Source organism: Lepidochelys kempii, chromosome 25 (genome assembly GCF_965140285.1).
Source record: "Lepidochelys kempii isolate rLepKem1 chromosome 25, rLepKem1.hap1, whole genome shotgun sequence".
NCBI lineage: Eukaryota > Metazoa > Chordata > Testudines > Cheloniidae > Lepidochelys > Lepidochelys kempii.
The window spans coordinates 4,162,588-4,186,090 of record NC_136404.1 but is presented as its reverse complement, the minus strand read 5'-3'; the positions used below and the strand labels follow the sequence as shown (position 1 = coordinate 4,186,090).

At 44.2% G+C, this 23,503-nt stretch overlaps 1 protein-coding gene across 4 annotated transcripts in view; it reads right to left on the bottom strand.

The window, feature by feature from the left end:
* The window catches only part of RANBP3 (RAN binding protein 3), a 175,977-nt gene that overhangs the window by 123,397 nt on the left and 29,077 nt on the right, over window positions 1–23,503 (bottom strand). For all 4 annotated transcript variants that reach the window (XM_073324306.2, XM_073324307.2, XM_073324311.2 and 1 more), the window contains exon 2: window positions 15,353–15,408. In XM_073324306.2, the coding sequence (XP_073180407.1) occupies window positions 15,353–15,408 (56 nt within the window). The remainder of the gene's footprint in view (window positions 1–15,352; window positions 15,409–23,503) is intronic.

Here is a 23,503-nt window from a genome sequence, read left to right as displayed (position 1 = left end):
CCATAGTTTTGGCTTCATCTTTGATCTAAACCTCTCCAGTGACCCACACATCCAAGCCATGTTTAAATCTTACTGTTTCTTCCTGAAGATCTCCAAGACCTGAACTTTCTTCTCTGCCCCATTCAGTACGGCAATCTCAACTTCTCTGCCCCACTCAATACGGCAATCTCAACTTCTCAGAGCTATTTAAAGTGCTGCTACTGCAATCATCTTCCTGGCTCTTGGTCTCCACCTATATCAACGTCCACTCTTGACATCTCTCCAAGAGCTTCACCACTTCGACTGCATCCAGCACAAAATTTCTCATCCTTACTTTCAAACCCCTCCACAATTTTCCTCTCATCAGGCTGAACCCCACCTTTTCTGTTCTAGTGATGATGTTAACTTCCATCACCTATTTCTTCAACAAGCACTTCCATGCTTTTTCTCAGACCACCCTTAGGAAAAGCTCCCAATCAAAATCTGTAAAGCCATCACCCTTCCTCCTTCAAATTCCTCCTCAAAACTCACCTCTGCTGGAATGCACACATAAAACTACTACCTGATAATGAATAGGCAGGTGAGAAGTTATGATCACTGCTACTAACTGGCTAAGAACTGCACACATCTATTATCACCTTGTCTCCCCTGTATCCCCCAATGCAGACCACTTGTCTTGTCAACGTGTTATGTCTTGTTTTCCAGACTAAGCTCTTTGAGGCACAGACACTCATTTATTACATCTGTTCAGCTCCTAGTATAACTTGGCCTAACCAAATTGTGGCCTTTAGGGGCTACCACAACATAAATGGTAACATCAGTAGATTCAAAGTAACAGAAATGCATACAATTAATAAAAGGGAAGATTAAAGATATCAGTGAAAAATCCCTGGCCAGTAGTATCATGAATAAGAAAGGTTTCAGAGTAGCCGCCGTATTAGTCTGTATCCGCAAAAAGAAAAGGAGGACTTGTGGCACCTTAGAGACTAACCAATTTATTTGAGCATAAGCTTTCGTGAGCTACAGCTCACTTCATCGGATGCATCTGATGAAATGGGCTAGTATTACTAGTGGCATTAGCCAGACATCAGTCCTGGACAAAAGAATAGAACGGCGGATATGAGACAAAGAACTGAGGGATGGTAACATAATTAATGCCCAGCATCACTGTTTTATGGAAAATGGTTTTGTCAAGAAAACTACCATTTTTTGATAAGACTACAGGTTTGGTTCAATATTGGCTGATTTCAAAATATAACTGCTAATGGTGAATCATCATAAAATGGATATGGTTATATGGAGAACTGCAGGAATCTGTTCATTTCCTAATGCTACTCTATACTTTTTAATAAGTGAGCTAGAAGAAATTCTATAACCATTGCTGATAAAGGTCGCAGATTGCACAAAGATTGGTGGAGTGGCAAATGATGACAAACCCAAGGTCTCTTATACAGAACTATCTGAATCGCGTGGTAAGCTGGAAGAATCCTACAAGCATTTTAATAATACCAAATGCAAAGTAATACATCTAAGAACAAAGAAATGGGACATAATTTATAGAATGGGGAACTGCAGCTTAGAAAGCAGGATCTCTAAAAAGGATTCAGGGGGCATGGAGGATAGCCAACTGAACATGAGTTCCCAGTGCAATGCAAAAGTGAAAACAATTAAAATGATGCTTGCATATATTAAGGGGGGGAATTTCAAGTAGACCTAGGGAGGCAATATCTCTGAATATAGCATTGGGGAGGGAGACCACCACTGAATTATTGTGTTCAGTTCGAATTACTGCCCAAAATCTGTTCTATCCTTCCTCTCCAAACTAACTGAATGTGCAGTATGCAAGTGCCATCTGGCATTACCATCTAATTCCATTATTGGTCCTTGCTGATCTGGCTTCTGCCCTCACCCATCCCAATGAAACTTTTCTCACTCAAGTCTGAAATGCCCTCTTTCTGGCCAAATTTCAGAGTCTCTGCTCTCAGAGTGTATTCATTATCCTGCTGCTAAAATTATGTTCCTGGCATGTCACTCTAACCATATTAACCCCTTCTCCCACTCTGAGTCCCTGCACTGACTCCCCCTTTGCCTCCACAAATAAAAGTTTGTCTTTACTCTTAAAGCCCTTCATATCTATGCCAATCTTAGCTTACCTAGTAACCTATTGAGAAGTCAGCCCTCTCCCTTTGCTCTGCTAGTATTCCCAGCCTTTGCTACCTACCAGTCAGCTTCTCCCTTATCATCACTCCTCTTTTTCTCATGCATGGAAAAAACTCCCCACTAAAATCCCTCCTTAGGGTTCCCCACTGCAATACCACCTACAACAGACATCCTGCTAATCATGGTTTGGCAAGCAATATGTGATTCTCCTCTTTCCCCTCTTTCCTTTCCCTACTCCCTACCTCTAATCCCAGTTATTTTATTTTTAAACTACACTCCACGTAATATTGCTGGTCCATATTCATTTGTCTGCATGCATTCACATCCACTATGCTTTTTGTTTGTGTGTGTCTTTAATCTGCAAGACATCAGGGCAGGAAAGACAGTTGGTGTTCTTCGAGATGTGTTGCTCATGTCCATTCCACAGTAGGTGTCTGTGCTTGCCACATGCCTGAAGTTCTTCCCTTAGCAGTACCTGTAGGGGAGCACCCCTAGTGACCCCTGGAATGGCACTACCATGGCACGGTATAAGGGGTGCTGCGCGCTCCCCCGACCCTCAGTTCCTTCTTGCTGGGGAAGGAGAGTGGGATGTGGAATGGATGAGCAACACATCTTGAAAAACACAAGTTATGGAAAAGGTAACCATCTTTTCTTCTTCGAGTGATTGCTCATGTGCATTCCACAGTAGGTGATTCCCAAACTATACCTGTTGGAGGTAAGTAGTTCACAGACACTCAGGACGGAGCACTGCCCTGCCGAACCCGGCGTCCTTCCTGGTCTGGGAGACGATCGCACAGTGCGAGGTGAACGTGTGGACTGATGACCATGTAGCAGCCCTACAAACGTCCTGAATAGGGACGTGAGCCAAAGGGTGGCCAACGAGGCTTGCACCGTTGTCGAGTGTGCTCTCACAATCAGCTCCGGGGGAACTCCCGCCAGGTCATAAGAAGTACAGATACATGAAGTGATCCAGCTGGAGAGCCACTGAGTGGAGATCGGTCAACCCTTCATTCGTTCAGCCATACTGATGAACAGCTGTGAAGACTTCCTGAATGGTTTTGTTCATTTCAGGTAAAAAGCCAGGGCCTGTCTCACATCTAGCATGTGGAGACAGCGCTCCTCACTAGACGTGTGAGGCTTAGGACTGAAGGAAGTAAAATGTCTTGGTTCATATGATAGGTGGAGACCACCTTGGCAAGGAACGAAGGGTGTGGGTGGAGCTGCACCTTAGCTTTATGAAATACCATATACGGGGGTTAGGAGGTCAGGGCCTGGAGCGCCGAGACCCTCCTAGCAGACGTGATTGCCACAAGAGAGGCTACTTTCCATGAAAGGTGGGACCAGGAGCATGTGATAAGCAGCTCAAATAGAGGCCCTGTCAGCCTGGCCAGGACCAAGTTCAGGTCCCACTGTGGAACAGGGGGCCTAACATACAGACAGATGCGATCTAAGCCCTTAAGGAATCAGCCGATCATGGCGTGAGAAAATACTGTGTGGCCCTGGACAGGCGGGAGGAAGGTTGATATGGCTGCCAGATGCACTTCGATGGACGAGGGCACTAGGCCTTAGACTCGGAGATGAAGGAGGGCGTAGTGCCTGAGGAGAGAGTCCACATAGCCAGACAATCCTGCTGTTAGGGTGCCAATGCCTGAGATGATAGGGCGTCCAGGATTTCCAGGTTTATGGATCTTGGATAGCAAACAGAATACCCCTGGTCTGGGTTCTAGGCATGGGTCTGCACAGTGAATGCCTGTGCTTTTTCAGGGAGTTTCTTGAGCAGATGGTGTAGTTTCTTTTGGTAATCCTCAGTGGGATCAGAGGATAATGGCCTGTAGAACGTGGAGTTAGAGAGCTGCCTAACAGCCTCTTGTTCATATTCCAACTTATTCATGACGACGACAGCACCTCCTTTTTCAGCCTTTTTGACTCTCTCCTCAGGCCCTATGCTACCAGCACTCCAAGCTATCTTTGAGACACCACTCACTTCCTGAGGAAACTACAATCCATTGGTGATCTTCCTGAAAACACCATCCTGGCCACTATAGATGTAGAAGCCCTCTACACCGACATTCCACACAAAGATGGACTACAAGCTATCAGGAACAATATCCCTGATAATGTCACGGCAAACCTGGTGGCTGACTTTTGTGACTTTGTCCTCATCCACAACTATTTCGCATTTGGGGACAATGTATACCTTCAAGTCAATGGCACTGCTATGGGTACCCGCATGGCCCCACAGTATGCTAACACTTTTATGGCTGACTTAGAACAACACTTCCTTAGCTCTCGTCCCCTAAAATCGCTACTCTACTTGCGCTACGTTGATGACCTATTCATTGTCTGGACCCATGGAAAAGCAGCCCTAGAGGAATTCCACCATGATTTCAACAATTTCCATCCCACCGTCAACCTCAGCCTAGACCAATCCATACAAGCGGTCCATTTCCTGGACACTACTGTGCTAATAAGTGATGGTCACACAAACACCATCCTATACCAGAAACCTACTGACCACAATATTTACCTACATGCTTCCAGCTTCCATCCAGTACACCACATGATCCATTGTCTATAGCCAAGCTCTACGATACAAACGCATTTGCTCCAATCCCTCAGTCAGAGACAAACACCTACAAGATCTCTATCAAGCATTCTTAAAACTACAATGCCCACCTACTGAAGTGAAGAAACAGACTGGGAGAGCCAGAAGAGTACCCGCAAGTCACCAACTACAGGACAGGCCCAACAAAGAAAATAACAGAACTCCACTAGTGATTACCTTCAGCCCCCAACTAAAACCTCTCCAGCGCATCATCAAAGATTTGCAACCTATCCTGAAAAATGATCCCTCACTCTCACAGATCTTGGGAGACAGACCAGCCCTCACTTACAGACAACTCCCCAACCTGAAGCAAATACTCTCCAGCAACCACACACCACACAACAGAACCACTAACCCAGGAACCTATCCTTGCAACAAAGTCCGATGCCAACTCTGTCCACATATTTATTCAAGTGACACCATCATAGGACCTAATCACATTAGCCATGTCATCAGGGGCTCGTTCACCTGCACATGTACCAATGTGATATATGCCATCATGCGCCAGCAATACCCCTCTGCCATGTACATTGGCCAATCCGGACAGTCTCTACGCAAAAGAATAAATGGACACAAATCTGACATCAGGAATCATAACATTCAAAAACTGGGAGGAGAACACTTCAACCTCTCTGGCCACTCAGTAAAAGATTTAAGGGTGGCAATTTTGCAAGAGAAAGGCTTCAGAAACAGACTCCAATGAGAAACTGCTGAGCTTGAATTAATATGCAAACTAGATACCATTAACTTGGGTTTGAACAGAGACTGGGAGTGGCTGGGTCATTCCACATATTGAATCTATTTCCCTAAGTTAAGTATCCTCACACCTTCTTGTCAACTGTCTAAATGGGCCATGTTGATCATCACTACAAAAGTTTTTTTCTCCTGCTGATAATAACTCATCTTACCTAATTAGCCTCTTGAAGTTTGTATGGAACTTCCAACTTCTCTGTATGTGTATATATCTATGTTCTTACTATATGTTCCATTCTATGCATCCAATGAAGTGGGCTGTAGCCCACGAAAGCTTATGCTCTCATGTTCTTCACAGAAAGTTTGAAGTTTCACTGCAAAAAGAAAACCATCTGCACGAGGGGCGTACAGCTCTTGCCAGTGATGCGCAAGTGAAGACACGTTCTTCCTGTTTACAGAGCTTTTAGCCTCCGGAGGATATCCCACAGTGCCTAGGTGACCACTCTGGCCAGCAGCTCTGCTGCTCTGACGCCAGGTAAACAGACATCCACCCCTCCCCCTGTAAACTCCCTTCCTGTTTTTTTGGCAGGTGCTCACTTGTCATCTGGCCAGGTGACAATGACTGCTCCCTGGCTTGGAGCAATGCTGAGCTAAAGGTGCTGATCAGTGTTTGGGGAGAGGAGGCTGTGCAGGGACCCAGGATGCCCCACAATCATCCTCCCCCTCCCCCCCTTCCCACAAGACCTATCGTCAAAACGGAGAGAGCTGCGCTGTGGGATAGTGCCCTCAGTGCACTGCTCTCATCAGCATGGAAGTGCTGCAAATGTAAACACACAGTGATGCTTGTGGAAGTAAGTGAGCACACAAGCCAGCGCTTTTCTTTCACCGGTGAAACTGACAGCACAAAAACTCTGCAAGTGTAGACTCAGCCTCAAGCTGTTTAAGATTGCATCCTACAGACTAAAGACACCAGAAGATATCACACCACAAAAGTATCAGAAGGTATCCGTATACAGTGAAGAAACCACCAAGCATCAAGAAAAGAAAAATGAAGAGATTTATAAATAAGAGACTGGTCAACTACACCTCAATCTACCACAGTTAGACAATGACATTGGCAATCAGCTAGAAACAACTGTCATTTAATTTGAATTTGGCTGTGTAAAAGCGGCTGTGTAAAAGCAACTGTATTACTGCTATATTGTTGTACTATTGCTGTACTGTTGTATTGCTGCTGTACAGCATTTACAATGAGCATAACATTGCTAAACTGCTTAACCGACACACGAACGGCAGAAAACAATATGAAGGCAAGAAAAACAAATTGGTAAAGAAATTAAGTTCCACAGTAGTAAACAAATTCCCTGGTAGGACCAGTCATACTTTGGGGTCAGTGACTCTGCATCCCAAGCAAGACACATTTTATTCAAAACAATCTTGTTCAGTGTCTGGGTACCAACACTAAACCCTGGCACAGCAATATTTGATCAGTTGGTTACTGTCCACTCAGCAGATTATCTGGAAGACAGTGTCCATAAGGAACAACTGGCTCTACATCAACAAATGGGGTATCACAGAGCAATGCAGCAGAGAAGATAGCCGTTCCTGATTCCTGCCCAGCAAAACTTATCAGAGTGACAACGAGCAGTAAGGATAACCTATAACATGAATGGACAGTACCAGGCAGTAACTAACTACAAATATTTATATGTAAAGGCCTCATTTGTAATGTCACTACTCAACATTTCTTGTACTTCTCATATACATAGCACTGTAAAACACACTGTAGTAATACCTATCTCAGTACTTCAAAACACTCAGCCTACTACCAAAAATAATACAGGCGGTAACTGTAAATGGCCTAATAGGATGTGTTGCTATCTGCAGTACCACTAGGGCCAAACCCCAATAACAGATTGGAAAACGATTATTATGCTTGACTATAAGGTGGTGTCATATGTACACATACATACTCTACATATATACCCACGTACACTACAAATATATGCGCCATATCCATATTATTCATATATATTAATTATTTAGGAGTGCCTCTTGGGCTCAATCAAAGCCCTGGGCCTAACATTCCCAGGCCCGCCGTAAGGGACTACAATCAATTGGAAAATAAAATCTCTCCATCAGTCATACAAGGGAATGTGCAGACTACGGGACAGATAGGGCATGAATGTATGGATGGTAAAGTAAGGTGACCACATAACAGTGTTTAGCCCACTGGGTCATCTTCAGTCCATGCATTATGCTTTTTTGAGATGATGGGTAAACATCCTCCCCATAAAAAGACAGAAAGTGGGGGAATGTAGTCGGAAGAGGGTCTGAAACATAAGCCCTAGTATCAGAGGCCTGAGCTAAAAGTAGTGGTCAAACCTTTGCTGATAGAAAACAAAATAAGGCCCTGCTCACAGAATCTGGCAAGAACAGGGCTGATATTGCCAAAACACATTCCTAGGAGGTGGTAGGCACAGAGCATTCACACAAACACATTTCAAGAGGGTGGTACCAGAACACCACGATACCAACACATTCCCCAAAGATAACAGGAACATGCTGACCCACCCTAAAGATAAGGTCAGGATGAAAGTGTGATGGATAGAGATGTACCAGGTGATAGGTGGAAACCGGCTCTGCCAGAGGGTGTCAACTAACTACATCAGAGGGACAGTATGTAACTTGTTTGTACTGATGTATAAAACGGAGTCTCAGAGGGAGCGTCTTTGGCCAGCTGAGGGGACAGCGGAAAGTCCCTCCACTAACTAAGCTGCGTCCATTGTCACGCGCATACATGCACTGAGTGTACTTGTAGTAAGTATAAGGCACCAATACCATGCTTCATCGACAATAAACCTGACCAAGTTCCTTCGCTACAAACCAAGTCTCTGGTTATTGGGCACTTCGATCGGAGCCTGCTGTACAGGTTATCTGGCCAGAGTCAGTATAGCATGCAGAGAGAACCCACACACAGCCAACATCTGACCATGGGAGGAAAATAGTCTTAGAGGGGCAGGACAGGGACTCCTGGCCAGGAACGCAAGGACAAAGACTAGCCCCTCGCTGTGGGGTGCTGCTCAACAGTCCCTGCCCAGGAACCGCTGCCCTAAGAGAGCAGGACCGCAACAGCGGGACTCATAAGAACAGTCATAATGGGTCAGACCAAATGTCTACCTAGGCCAGTATGGCCAATGCCAGAGGGAATGAACAGAACAGGTAATTATCAAGTGATCCATCCCGTCACCCATTCCCAGCTTCTGGCAAACAGAGGCTAGGGACACCTGCCCATCCTGGCCATTGATTGATCTATCCTCCACGAACTTATCTAGTTCTTTTTTGAACCCTAAGAGGGTTCTGAGCAAAGTTACTGAGCAATATTTTTTCATTGATTTTAGCATATCAGCTGAAATCCATATTTACCGACAACTACCGATTAAAATCAAATCCTGCCTAGCCTACCTAAAGGTTAATAATGGAGAGTACTATCTCCAGAAAAGTCAGCTGAAGATACAGAATCCAGCTACAATAACAGGAGGCCTTGTAAAGTCAAGTTTCATTTTCTGCAGCAAATTGGAGTAGTACCTGAATTCTCCATAATTCTAAGTATCTATTAATGATCAGACATGGCCCAGATGTGTTAGACTGTCACATGGGGGCACACCTTGATAAGCTACTTTTTTCCTTCTCCCACTGATGGTTCCAGGATAGCCTGCTGAAGAAAAGAAGCATTCTGTATAGTGTCTGACAAGGGTCAACTTGACCAGGATTGCAAATAGGGTTGCCAATTTCAGTTGAACATATTCCTGGAGGTTTCATCATATGACAATCTTTTATTAAAGATTGAGCTTTAATTCCTGAGACTCCAGGACAATCCGGGAGGGTTGGCAACCCTAACTGTAAAGCTAACAGAAGTTTAAACTACCTCCAGCCAAACACATTTTGCTAGAGTATAAATTATTATTTTCTATTATCTAAAACTGTGTATTGTGCCAATTTTTTAAAAATTCTTTACAGTACACTTAAAATAAAGCCTTGCTCTTCTGCCCCTCCCCTCCTGCCCAAAAGACATGCACACAGGCAAAATTCCCATCAACTTTAATAGGAATTCTTCCTGAGTAATCTTAATAAAGAATTGCCAGGTTTGGCATGTAATCAAGGAATCCACTTAACCGAGGTGTTTCTTTGAGTGGTAGTTTGGTTTCTAAGCCCAGTGGTAGTTAATGGCAAATGCTGTCAACCGCTGCTCAATGACAATGCTGTTTTAACTAAAATTGCGATGATGGGTGTCAGCTAAAATGCTGCCTTTGTGAATCTTGGGCAACTTCTGTTGAATAAGATGACTGTTTAATTGGAAACCAGGTTATCCCAATAAGCATATTACACAATGTAACAATTACAAAGAAATTCAAAGTTGCCATCTTGAGTTTTTTGGTAACATGGGGTCAAGTTATGCTTTTGTTACTTACGTATGCAGTTCCACAGACTTCACCTAAAGGATCTGCACAAATAGAGCAAGCAGGATTTGACCCTCAGTTTCCAACAAAGCCTGGAGACTTTCACGGCTGTTTTAAAGTTAAGTTACCTTACATATATTTTGGCCATTTAACATTTTATATGTATAATACATACACTACTATTTAATAACTTGTACAAGTTGCCTTAAAACAGTAAGTCCCCAACTTTTTGCATAGACTAATCTGTCCACTAACACTTACTATGCCATTACATAGGTGTACTGAATTTACTGCTGGGAAATAAAATGGGAGCAATCACTAACACCAAATCTCCCCTCCCAAAACCATTCATAATTCTGGGTATCACACAAGTGACAGGTACTTCTAAAAATAATATTCATTAGGAGGTTAAATATAATTGAGCTACCTAGCACTGGAAGAAATTACTGGAGTTTAACTTTAATAATCTCTACTTTGGCTACAAAACTATTAAACCACTTCATTTATCCTTAACTAATAGAGTCAATCCTTAACTCATGTTTCTTGAGCAGGTAAGAATTGTGACAAAGGCCAAAACTGAAGTTTTACCACAAACCTAAGGAAAATTACCTTTCTGTAAAGATGTAGTTCACTATTCATGTCTTAATATTCTGGGAGTTTTTACAGATTAGATTACATATAAAATGACAGTCAGATAGCGATAAGAACTAACTTTTGGGAAGAATTAACAACATTTATTTGATTGGAGAACGTGAAACTTGAAAACAGTAGATCTGTAGAAAAGACAGATTTTTAAATTTGAATTGTGGCAGACTTTAAATAGGAACCACTTTAAATAGTACCAAGTTGTCAGCCAGGTTGACAGGTTTCTCTAGCTCTCTCCTTACAGAACAAATACAGGACTGGAATGTAAATACAGCACAGCAGGGAAGGAGGTGACCAGCCCTTTGTGGAGAAAGAAGTGGTTCGGGACTATTTAGAAAAGCTGGACGAGCACAAGTCCATGGGGCCGGATGCGCTGCATCCAAGAATGCTAAAGGAGTTGGCAGATCTGATTGCAGAGCCATTGGCCATTATCTTTGAAAAGTCATGGCGATCGGGGAAGGTCCCGGACGACTGGAGAAAGGATAATGTAGTGCCCATCTTTAAAAAAGGGAAGGAGGAGGATCCGGGTAACTACAGGACAGTCAGCCTCACCTCAGTCCCTGGAAAAATTATGGAGCAGGTCCTCAAGGAATCAATTCTGAAGCACTTAGAGGAGAGGAAAGTGATCAGGAAGTCACCATGGATTCACTGACTAATCTAATTGCCTTCTATGACGAGATAACTGGCTCTGTGGATGAGGGGAACACGGTGGACGTGTTACTCCTTGACTTTAGCAAAGCTTTTGACACAGTCTCCCACAGTATTCTTGCCAGCAAGTTAAAGTAGTATGGGCTGGATGAATGGACTATAAGGTAGAGAAACAGCCGTATTAATCTGTATTCGCAAAAAGAAAAGGAGTACTTGTGGCACCTTAGAGACTAACCAATTTATTTGAGCATGAGCTTTCGTGAGCTACAGCTCACTTCATCGGATGCATACCGTGGAAACTGCAGAAGACATTACATACACACAGAGACCATGAAACAATACCTCCTCCCACCCCACTGTCCTGCTGGTAATAGCTTATCTAAAGTGATCATCAAGTTGGGCCATTTCCAGCACAAATCCAGGTTTTCTCACCCTCCGCCCCCCCCCCCCCAAACTCACTCTCCTGCTGGTAATAGCCCATCCAAAGTGACCACTCTCTTCACAATGTGTATGATAATCAAGGTGGGCCATTTCCTGCACAAATCCAGGTTCTCTCACTCCCTCACCCCCCTCCAAAAACCACACACACAAACTCACTCTCCTGCTGGTAATAGCTTATCCAAAGTGACCACTCTCCCTACAATGTGCATGATAATCAAGGTGGGCCATTTCCAGCACAAATCCAGGCTCTCTCACCCCCCACCCCTTCCCGGGGGGAGACACACACACACACACACACAGATACTCACTCTCCTGCTGGCAATAGCTCATCCAAACTGACCACTCTCCAAGTTTAAATCCAAGTTTAACCAGTACGTCTGGGGAGGGTGGGGGGGGGGTTTGTAGGAAAAAACAAGGGGAAATAGGCTACCTTGCATAATGACTTAGCCACTCCCAGTCTCTATTTAAGCCTAAATTAATAGTATCCAATTTGCAAATGAATTCCAATTCAGCAGTTTCTCGCTGGAGTCTGGATTTGAAGTTTTTTTGTTTTAAGATAGCGACCTTCATGTCTGTGATTGCGTGACCAGAGAGACTGAAGTGTTCTCCAACTGGTTTATGAATGTTATAATTCTTGACATCTGATTTGTGTCCATTTATTCTTTTACGTAGAGACTGTCCAGTTTGACCAATGTACATGGCAGAGGGGCATTGCTGGCACATGATGGCATATATCACACTGGTGGATGTGCAGGTGAACGAGCCTCTGATAGTGTGGCTGATGTTATTAGGCCCTGTGATGATGTCCCCTGAATAGATATGTGGACACAGTTGGCAACGGGCTTTGTTGCAAGGATAAGTTCCTGGGTTAGTGGTTCTGTTGTGTGGTATGTGGTTGTTGGTGAGTATTTGCTTCAGGTTGCGGGGCTGTCTGTAGGCAAGGACTGGCCTGTCTCCCAAGAGTTTCCTAATGTCTCCCAATGTCCAATTTACATTGGTCAAACTGGACAGTCTCTACGTAAAAAAATAAATGGACACAAATCAGATGTCAAGAATTATAACATTCATAAACCAGATGGAGAACACTTCAATCTCTCTGGTCATGCAATCACAGATATGAAGGTCGCTATCTTAAAACAAAAAAACTTCAAATCCAGACTCCAGCGAGAAACTGCTGAATTGGAATTCATTTGCAAATTGGATACTATTAATTTAGGCTTAAATAGAGACTGGGAGTGGCTAAGTCATTATGCAAGGTAGCCTATTTCCCCTTGTTTTTTCCTACAAACCCCCCCCCCCCCTCACCAAGACGTTCTGGTTAAACTTGGATTTAAACTTGGAGAGTGGTCAGTTTGGATGAGCTATTGCCAGCAGGAGAGTGAGTATCTGTGTGTGTGTGTGTCTACCCCCGGGAAGGGGGGGGGGTGAGAAAGCCTGGATTTGTGCTGGAAATGGCCCACCTTGATTATCATGCACATTTTAGGGAGAGTGGTCACTTTGGATAAGCTATTACCAGCAGGAGAGTGAGTTTGTGGGGGGGGGGCGGAGGGTGAGAAAACCTGGATTTGTGCTGGAAATGGCCCAACTTGATGATCACTTTAGATAAGCTATTACCAGCAGGACAGTGGGGTGGGAGGAGGTATTGTTTCATGGTCTCTGTGTGTATATAATGTCTTCTGCAGTTTCCACGGTATGCATCCGATGAAGTGAGCTGTAGCTCACGAAAGCTCAGGCTCAAATAAATTGGTTAGTCTCTAAGGTGCCACAAGTACTCCTTTTCTTTATAAGGTAGAGAGAAAGCCGGCTAGATTGTCGGGCTCAACGGGTAGTGATCAATGGCTCCATGTCTAGTTGGCAGCCGGTAACAAGTGGAGTGCCCCAAGGGTCGGTCCTTGAGCCGGTTTTGTTCAATATCTTCATTAATGATCTGGAGAACGGTGTGGATTGCACCCTCAGCAAGTTTGCAGATGACACTAAACTGGAGGAGATGTAGATATGTTGGAGGGTAGGGATAGAATACAGAGGGCACTAGACAAATTAGAGGATTGGGCCAAAAGAAATCTGATGAGGTTCAACAAGGACAAGTGTAGAGTCCTCCACTTAGCAAGGAAGAATGCACCGCTACAGACTAGGGACGGAATGGCTAGGCAGCAGTTCTGCAGAAAAGGACCTAGGGGTTACAGTGGACAAGAAGCTGGATAGAAATCAACAGTGTGCCGTTGTTGCCAAGAAGGGCAATGGCATTTTGGAATATATAAGTAGAGGCATTGCCAGCAGATCGAGGGACATGATCGTTCCCCTCTATTCGACATTGGTGAGGCCTCATCTGGAGTAGTGTGTCCACTTTTGGGCCCCACACTACAAGAAGGATGTGGAAAAATTGGAAAACATCCAGCTGAGGGCAACAAAAATGATTAGGGGACTGGAACACATGACTTATGAGGAGAGGCTGAGGGAACTGGGATTGTTTAGTCTGCGGAAGAGAAGAATGAGGGGGGATTTGATAGCTGCTTTCAGCTACCTGAACGGGGGTTCCAAAGAGGATGCATCTAGACTGTTCTCAATGGTAGCAGATGACAGAACGAGGAGTAATGGTCTCAAGTTGCAGTGGGGGAGGTTTAGGTTGGATATTAGGAAAAACTTTTTCACTAGGAGGGTAGTGAAACGCTGGAATGCATTACCTAGGGAGGTGGTGGAATCTCCTTCCTTAGAAGCTTTTAAGGTCAGGCTTGACAAAGCCCTGGCTGGGATGATTTATTTGGGGATTGGTCCTGCTTTGAGCAGGGGGTTGGACTAGATGACCTCCTGAGGTCCCTTCCAACCCTGATATTCTAGGATACTGGCAGCAGAGAAATCTAAGCTTCTCCCACCAAATCCTGTGCCAACATGGTTCAACACTGAACTGGATAAAGCACCTTTAGGAGTAAATCTTCATGATATCTCTGCTTACACTTCCATGAGGAGTATCATTTATGGCTGGAAATGGACTGAGAAAACATTTTGCATATAATTTGGTAACATCTTTCACTCACTATTGACCTGCACTGGATTCAAAACAGACATCTGAGGGTAGATTTCACATCTTGACAAAATAATTTTTAGTAGCAACTAACTAAAATACTGGAAGGTTTTCTGTTTGAACCTAGCTTAATGGATCACGGAATTCATTCGAAAAACCGTGTCAGTCTCTCTTTCCAAGTTGAAGAATGTTAAGTGCATTTAAAATGCAAAATGCTCTGAGGTCACTGAGTTACACAGCTGACAGCAACGTTTTTCCATTTCCCCAAACTTAAATTTAATGATGAGCAATTAACCAAGAAATCAATCAGTAGTTGTACGTAATATGTTAAATTTTAGCACTAACTTGAACCATGTTTTTTTCCTTTTAACTTTCCTTTTCGTTTTGTTATTCTTTTTTCTTGCTTTCATTTCTATTTCTACATAGTAATAAGGTCTGCCCCTTTTTCCCATCTGTCTTTGTTTAAGATTCTGCTTTGAAATTGTTCTAGATTTCCTCCACTTTCTGTCCCTCCTGCTTTCCTCCCACTAACCTATAATCTTTGTCTTCCCACATTTTTTCCTTGAATTTCAAACCCTAATGACAACTATCTAGTATCTCACCTTAACTTCAGAAGAGTAACACCATATACAAATTACTGAAATATTAGTCAGGATGACCATATGCCATAAAATGAGTACATACACAGTGATAGCTCCTTACCTTCTGTGCTTTATCCTTCTGAAACACAAAGACGGGTGGAGCAATGGCAGGTTTTTCTGCAAAAAAAGAAATTGTTTTTTCCAACAGCATTAAATATTACAAAGTTATGCTCTGTGATGTTTTTCACAGAAAAAGAATGAATTCTGAAAATGTTCACCTCACAATTCAGGGCAACTGCACTTGTATACCCCTCTCTGGTCCCTCAAGGGCACACACACCAGGCTCCTCAGCTGTCACCTATCTTGGGTAGAGGGCCGCATCCCTCTCCCCTCTAATTGGGTTTTTTCCAGGCTGTACAGTTCCCTGCCTAACTGATATTCCCAGCAATCCGACTGCCAAAACTGCCAACAACTGCGCTTTGCTTTCTCTTCAAAGGTTAGGAATAATGTAATTGCCAGCAGTTATGAGTTACAAATAGCTCTTTATAAGCAAGCACATTTATTCTTATGGTGAAACCATTATAGTGAAAATATTTTAGAGATGATAAAAGAACCTAAATACTTGCTAATAAGCTTATCAGAGCTCACCTCCAAACTTCAGCAAGAGCTCTGGCAGCAATGGGTTTGTGTGTGGTTACAAATTCATAAACAGCCTTAGCTCAGAATAAACACAACCATGCACAGGTTAATGTTTCCTTTACAGCCTGGGCCTTGGATCTTGAGATTCCACCAACAAATTATCAGTAGAAAATAGTTCCCTCCTCGGGTCGTAGATACAAAAAGAAGGGCTTTTGCATAACCAGAGTTGGAAATTTGCTCTCACCTTCCCATAGAGATTCCCTAGGCAAACCAGTTAACATTGTTTGTCCAAACATCCATTCTTGTCTGGCCCATTGTTCAGACAGTCCTTTGAAGTTCACAACACCTCCCAGGAATCATTACTTTTGCATTTAATAAAATGGACTCCAGATACTAATACAGTAAGGTTTTTCAAGAATATTGCAGGAAATTGCCATATGTGTCCCAGTTCAAGTATTAGTTACACTAGTTATAACTAAGGTGGGATTTGCAAAAGTGCCTAATGGCAGATCTACAGGGATGCAATTTTTTTTTTACTTTATTTATTTTTTTTTTTACATTTCAATGCCAGTAAAAGCCCTAATGTAGCTGCAGTTATACTGGCATAGGAGTGCTTTTGCTATATATACTCCTGGGAGGGGATCCTGTGGGACTCTACGCCTGCAGAAAATGCCACGCACACAAGCCCCTTCTCCCCCCTTCCCCCAGTATTTCTACATTTCCCTGCAGAAAACGGCAGGGAAGCAAAGGGAAGCCACGCAAGGGGGAGCGGCGACCATGTGTGTAGTTTTTGTGCCGGACTGCCCCCCAAACAGAAGCACGGCATGAGGGAGCACACAGGGTTACATGCCACTGCCCCCACCCCTCATTTCTGCAAATGCACAACTGCCCTGCTGAAGGAGTCTGTGTCAGGCTCCGCTGACTCTGTAGCTGAATGCAGCCTCTTCGGTCCTAGTCCCAGTTGTGCTCCCCTTCTGTGTGCTGGGAGCCTTCAATTTTCCATGGAACATTGAGTGCCCATGGCAGGGGGGAAGGAAGAGGGGTGGAATAGGGGAGGGGGAAGGGAATGTGGGAGTGAGCAGAGAGGGGTGGAGAAGAATAGGGGAATCGCAGGGGGAAGTGGGAGCCCAGCATGCAGCATCCCCTCACCAGTGGCTGGGGCTCTCCCATTAAGCAAGCCCATTGTACCCTCACCCTGACAAGTCCTACCCCCTTACACCTGGACCCCACCGACAAGCCCTCCACACCCAGACCCATAAAGCCCCACTCCCCCAGCACCCAGACCCCCCCCATCCCCAAGGCTCCCCGCTCAGCCCAACCACCATTACCTGGATCCCCTGCAGCGTCCCATTGCCCCTGTGCATCCAGCTCTCCCACTGAGCCGCCCGCACCCAGACTGCAGCACTCAGAAACCTTTCACCCCACATCTGGATCCCCCCACACTAAGTCCCTCCACACTTGGCTGGGCAGGTTCAGCCCAGCAGGAGCAGCACCTGGTGCGCCTGGCACAGAGGGGCAAGGCGCCGAGGTGTTTCTGTGGCAGGCCCAGCCCTTGCACTGTGTCAGGGTCAGGTGCAGCCTCGCTGCCGAGTCCCTGTACGGAGAGAGGTGGGGGCTTCAGGGTGATCTCCCACCTCAGTGCAGCCAGTGGACTGTGCTCCCCACCCTGTTTCCCCCACAAAAAAGACACTCTGAAATAGTAAATAGAATGCAGGCACAACTACAGCAACAGAGTGAGGGCTATCCAGTTTATAGTACTGAACAGAAAGGATGGGCTCCACCTTAATATAAACAGAACCAGACTGCTGCGTATAAAATTAAAAAGTTAGCAGAGGAATTTTTAAACTAAGGGCTGGGGGAAAGCAACAGATGCAGAGAAGCACATGGTTCAGACCAACACATCCCTTCACAGAGGATCTATTAGCAGGGATACTAGTCTATATCCTAATAAAGAGAAGAGGATAGAACTTATTAAAGTACAGGTAGAAACTGAAGAGAAACAGTCAAATGAAAAAGTCCCATTCAATTACATCACATGAAGACAGACAACTAAATATTGACACATTTTTATAAGTGCTTCTATACAAATGCAAGTGTAAATACTAAGATGGGTAACCTTGAGTGCCTGGGATTAAGTGAGGATATTGATATGACAGACACCACAGAAACTTGGTGGAATGAAGATCATCAATGGGACACAATAATATTAGGGTACATAATATATAGGAACAACAGAGTAAGTCATCTTGGAGAAGAGGAGTGGCACTGGCACTGTATGTGAAAGAGTCAAATAGAGTAAAAAAAATCGTAAAATGATTCAAAAAGTACCATAGAATATCGATGGACAGAAATTTTATGCTTGAATAATAAGAGTATAGCTGTAGAAATATACCAGCTACCAACTGACCAGGGTGGTGATGTTGACTGTCAAATGCTCAGGGAGATTAGTGGCTACAAAAATAGAAAAAACTCAGTAATAATGGGGAATTTCAGCTATCCCACACTGACTGGGTACATGTCACCTCAGGACTGGTTGCAGAGATAAAAATTTGTAGATACCATTAATGACAGCTTCTTGGAAGCAGCTGGTCCTGGAAAGCAGAAGGGGAGAAGCCATTCTTGATTTAGTCCTAACTGAAACAAACAGAATATGGTCCAAGAGGTGAATACAGCTGAACGACCCAGTAATGGTGACCATAATGTAATTAAATCAAACATCCTTGTCGGGGGGAAAATACCAAAGAATCCCACGACAGTAGCATTTAACTTCAATAAGGGGAACTACACAAAAATGAAGCAGCTAATTAAATGGAAATGAAAAGAAACAGTCACAAGAGTGCAATGCTTGCAAGCTGTATGGAAAAACTTTTTAAAGACACTACAACAGAGACTCAACATATATAAACACCCCAAATAAAAAAAAAATTAAAAAACACCCCCAAAAAAAACAGTCAAAGGAACAAAAAAAATTGCCACAGTGGCTAAACAGAACAAAAGAGGCAGCTAGAGGCAAAAATGCAACCTTTAAAACTTGGCAGTCAAATCCTACTTGTGAAAATAGAAAAAAAACATTCTGGCAAGTCAAGAATAAAAGCATAATTAGGCAGACCAAAAAAAAATTGGTAAATTAGATTTAGCAAAAGACAAAAACTAATAGAAAAAAAAAAAAAAGTACATCAGAAGCAGGAAGCCTACCAAACAATCAGTGGGGCCCCTTGACGATTGAAGTGAGCCTCTGTACCAGATGACTAAAAGATAGCTAATGTAATGCGGATTTTTTTTTTTTTTTAAAGGGCTAAAAAGGTGATCCTGGTAATTACTGGCTGGTAAACCTAACTTCAGTACCAGGCAAACTGGTTCAAAATATAGTAAAGAACAAAATGATCAGACACATAAATGAACATGATATGTTGAGGAAAAGTCACAGCATTTGTAAAGGGAAAGTAATGCCTCCCCAATCTACTGGAATTCTTTGAGGGGGTCAACAAGCATGTGTCATTTGTGTTGCCCTTTTCTGAACCTTTTCCAATTCCAATATATCTTTTTTGAGATAGGGCAAAATACAATTAGGAAGGCCAAAAAAGAATTTGAGGAACAGTTAGCCAAAGACTAAAAAAGTAATAGCAAATTTCTTTTGAAGTACATCAGAAGCAGGAAGGCTGCTTAACAAAGTGAGTTTGTGTGTGTGTTTTTTGGACGGGGGTGAGAAAACCTGGATTTGTGCAGGAAATGGCCCACCTTGATTATCATGCACATTGTGTAGAGAGTTGTCACTTTGGATGGGCTATTACCAGCAGGAGAGTGAGTTTGTGTGTGGGGGGTGGAGGGTGAGAAACCCTGGATTTGTGCTGGAAATGGCCCAACTTGATGATCACTTTACATAAGCTATTACCAGCAGGACAATGGGGTGGGAGGAGGTATTGTTTCATGATCTCTGTGTGTATATAAAGTCTGCTGCAGTTTCCACGGTATGCATCCGATGAAGTGAGCTGTAGCTCACGAAAGCTCATGCTCAAATAAATTGGTTAGTCTCTAAGGTGCCACAAGTACTCCTTTTCTTTTTGCGAATACAGACTAACACGGCTGTTACTCTGAAACTTAACAACCAGTGGGGCCACTGGATGATCGAGGTGCTAAAGGAGCACTCGAGGTCAATAAGGCCATTATGGAGAAACTAAATGAATTCTTTGCATCGATCTTCACGGCTGAGGATGTCATGGAGATTCCCAAAACTGAGCAATTCTTTTTAGGTGACAGATCTGGCCAGCCCTCTGTGGAGAAAGAGGTGGTTAGGGACTATTTAGAAAAGCTGGACGTGCACAAGTCCATGGGGCCGGACGAGTTGCATCCGAGAGTGCTAAAGGAACTGGTGGCTGTGATTGCAGAGCCATTGGCCATTATCTTTGAAAACTCGTGGCGAACGGGGGAAGTCCCGGATGACTGGAAAAAGGCTAATGTAGTGCTAAACTTTAAAAAAGGGAAGAAGGAGGATCCTGGGAACTACAGGCCAGTCAGCCTCACTTCAGTCCCCGGAAAAATCATGGAGCAGGTCCTCAAAGAATCAATCCTGAAGCACTTATATGAGAGGAAAGTGATCAGGAACAGTCAGCATGGATTCACCAAGGGAAGGTCATGCCTGACTAACCTAATCGCCTTCTATGATGAGATTACTGGTTCTGTGGATGAAGGGAAAGCAGTGGATGATGTATTGTTTCTTGACTTTAGCAAAGCTTTTGACATGGTCTCCCACAGTATTCTTGTCAGCAAGTTAAAGAAGTACGGGTTGGATGAATGCACTATAAGGTGGGTAGAAAGTTGGCTAGATTGTCGGGCTCAACGGGTAGTGATCAATGGCTCCATGTCTAGTTGGCAGCCGGTGTCAAGTGAAGTGCCCCAGGGGTCGGTCCTGCGGCCAGTTTTGTTCAATATCTTCATAAATGATCTGGAGGATGGTGTGGATTGCACTCTCAGCAAATCTGCGGATGATACTAAACTGGGAGGAGTGGTAGATACGCTGGAGGGCAGGGATAGGATACAGAGGGACCTAGACAAATTGGAGGATTGGGCCAAAAGGAATCTGATGAGGTTCAATAAGGATAAGTGCAGGGTCCTGCACTTAGGACGGAAGAACCCAATGCACAGCTACAGACTAGGGACGGAATGGCTAGGCAGCAGTTCTGCGGAAAAGGACCTAGGGGTGACAGTGGACGAGAAACTGGATATGAGTCAGCAGTGTGCCCTTGTTGCCAAGAAGGCCAATGGCATTTTGGGATGTATAAGTAGGGGCATAGCGAGTTGATCGAGGGACGTGATCGTCCCCCTCTATTCGACATTGGTGAGGCCTCATCTGGAGTACTGTGTCCAGTTTTGGGCCCCACACTACAAGAAGGATGTGGAGAAATTGGAAAGAGTCCAGCGAAGGGCAACAAAAATGATTTTGTTTGGGGTCTGGAACACATGACTTATGAGGAGAGGCTGAGGGAACTGGGATTGTTTAGTCTGCGGAAGAGAAGAATGAGGGGGGATTTGATAGCTGCTTTCAACTACCTGAAAGGGGGTTCCAAAGAGGATGGCTCTAGACTGTTCTCAATGGTAGCAGATGACAGAACGAGGAGTAATGGTCTCAAGTTGCAGTGGGGGAGGTTCAGGTTGGATATTAGGAAAAACTTTTTCACTAGGAGGGTGGTGAAGTACTGGAATGCGTTGCCTAGAGAGGTGGTGGAATCTCCTTCCTTAGAAGTTTTTAAGGTCAGGCTTGACAAAGCCGTGGCTGGGATGATTTAACTGGGGATTGGTCCTGCTTTTGAGCAGGGGTTGGACTAGATGACCTCCTAAGGTCCCTTCCAACCCTGATATTCTATGATTCTATGAATTGTCCCAGATTGAGGTATCATTAGAGGTGGTTTTGGAACAAATTGATAAATTAAACACCGATAAGTCACCAAGACCAGGTGGTATTCACCCAAGAGTTCTGAAGGAACTCAAATGTGAAACTGCAGAACTACTAGGGGTCACCAAATGAAATTAATAGGCAGCAGGTTTAAAAAAATAAAAGTAGTTCTTCACACAACGCACAGTCAACCTGTGGAACGCCCTGCCAGAGAATGTTGTGAAGACCAAGACCATAACAGGATTAAATAAAGAACTAGGTAAATTCATGGAGGATAGGTCCATCAATGGCTATTAGCCAGGATGGGCAGGAATGGTGTCCCTAGGCTCACAGAATATCAGGGTTGGAAGGGACCTCAGGAGGTCATCTAGTCCAACCCCCTGCTCAAAGCAGGACCAATCCCAAATAAATCATCCCAGCCAGGGCTTTGTCAAGCCTGACCTTAAAAACCTTTAAAGAAGGAGATTCCACCACCTTCCTAGGTAACCTATTCCAGTGCTTCACCACCTTCCTAGTGAAAAAGTTTTTCCTAATATCCAACCTAAACCTCCCCCACTGGAACTTGAGACCATTACTCCTTGTTCTGTCAAGCCTCTGTTTACCAGAAACTAGGAATGAGCGACAGGGGATGGATCACTTGATTACCTGTTCTGTTCATTCCCTCTGAGACACCTGACACTTATGACACCTGACATTCCCTCTGAGACACCTGACACCAGTCTTATTTTCTTATGCTGTGAAGGCCCAAAACTGGGTTAAAAAAAGCATTAGATCAATTCATGGAGAATAGTTCCATCAATGGCTATTAGCCAAGATGGTCAGGTATGCAGTCCCGTGCTCTGGAAGTCTTTAAGCCTCTGACTGCCAGAAGCTGGGACTGGACATGGGATGGATGACTTGATCAATGTCCTGTTCTGTTCATTCCCTCTGGAGGCATCAGCCACTGTCAGAAGACATGACACTAGGTTAGATGGACCATTGGTGTGATTCAGTATGGCATTAGTGCCCAAACTTTTCCTCTCACTCCCTCCCCTTACCAGTAATGGAATGTGCCCGGGCCCTCCCAGGCAGGGAGCAGAACCACAGCCAGGCCTGGCACCGAGAGTGGGGGCCAGGACCACAAGCTGGAAGCAGGGCTGCGGGTGTGGGCCAGGAGCGGAACTAAGGCCGCAGCTGCAGCCAGGGCTGGAGCAGAACTGGAGGGTGTGCCCTCCCCAGGCCCCAGTGGGGGCTAGTTCGGGCCCCACCCCCACAGTTTGGGGACCACTGCAGTATGGGCATTCTAATGTTCAGGAGAGTTTAAAAATCCCAACCCAAGACACCCCTGCGAAGCCTTTTGATAACTGCAGTCAAACAATTCCACATTTTGTCATCTCTTGCCAAATATATAACCGTAAATTTTGGTATTCTAATGTTTAACTCTGTGGATACATTGTCACTGATTTAGGGTGAACTTTAAATTTTCTGAGCTCCTAGTAGCCACGATGAAAAATACCTGTGTGCTGCCACATGTTTTGAAATTTCAGGGGACCAAGTAGTTTACTGGGCACTGTACTTCATTTAACAACATCAACTTTCTAATAATCTTTAAGTGTAACTCACTAGGGGCTTGTCTACACTGGCAAGTTTTGTCGATGAAAGTAATGTCAACAAGGAAAAAAAATCGATAAAAGCAAAGTCGCCAAAGCGTGTTTACATTTGCTCCCTCTGTCGACAGATTGTGTCCACATTTGAGGCACCTCT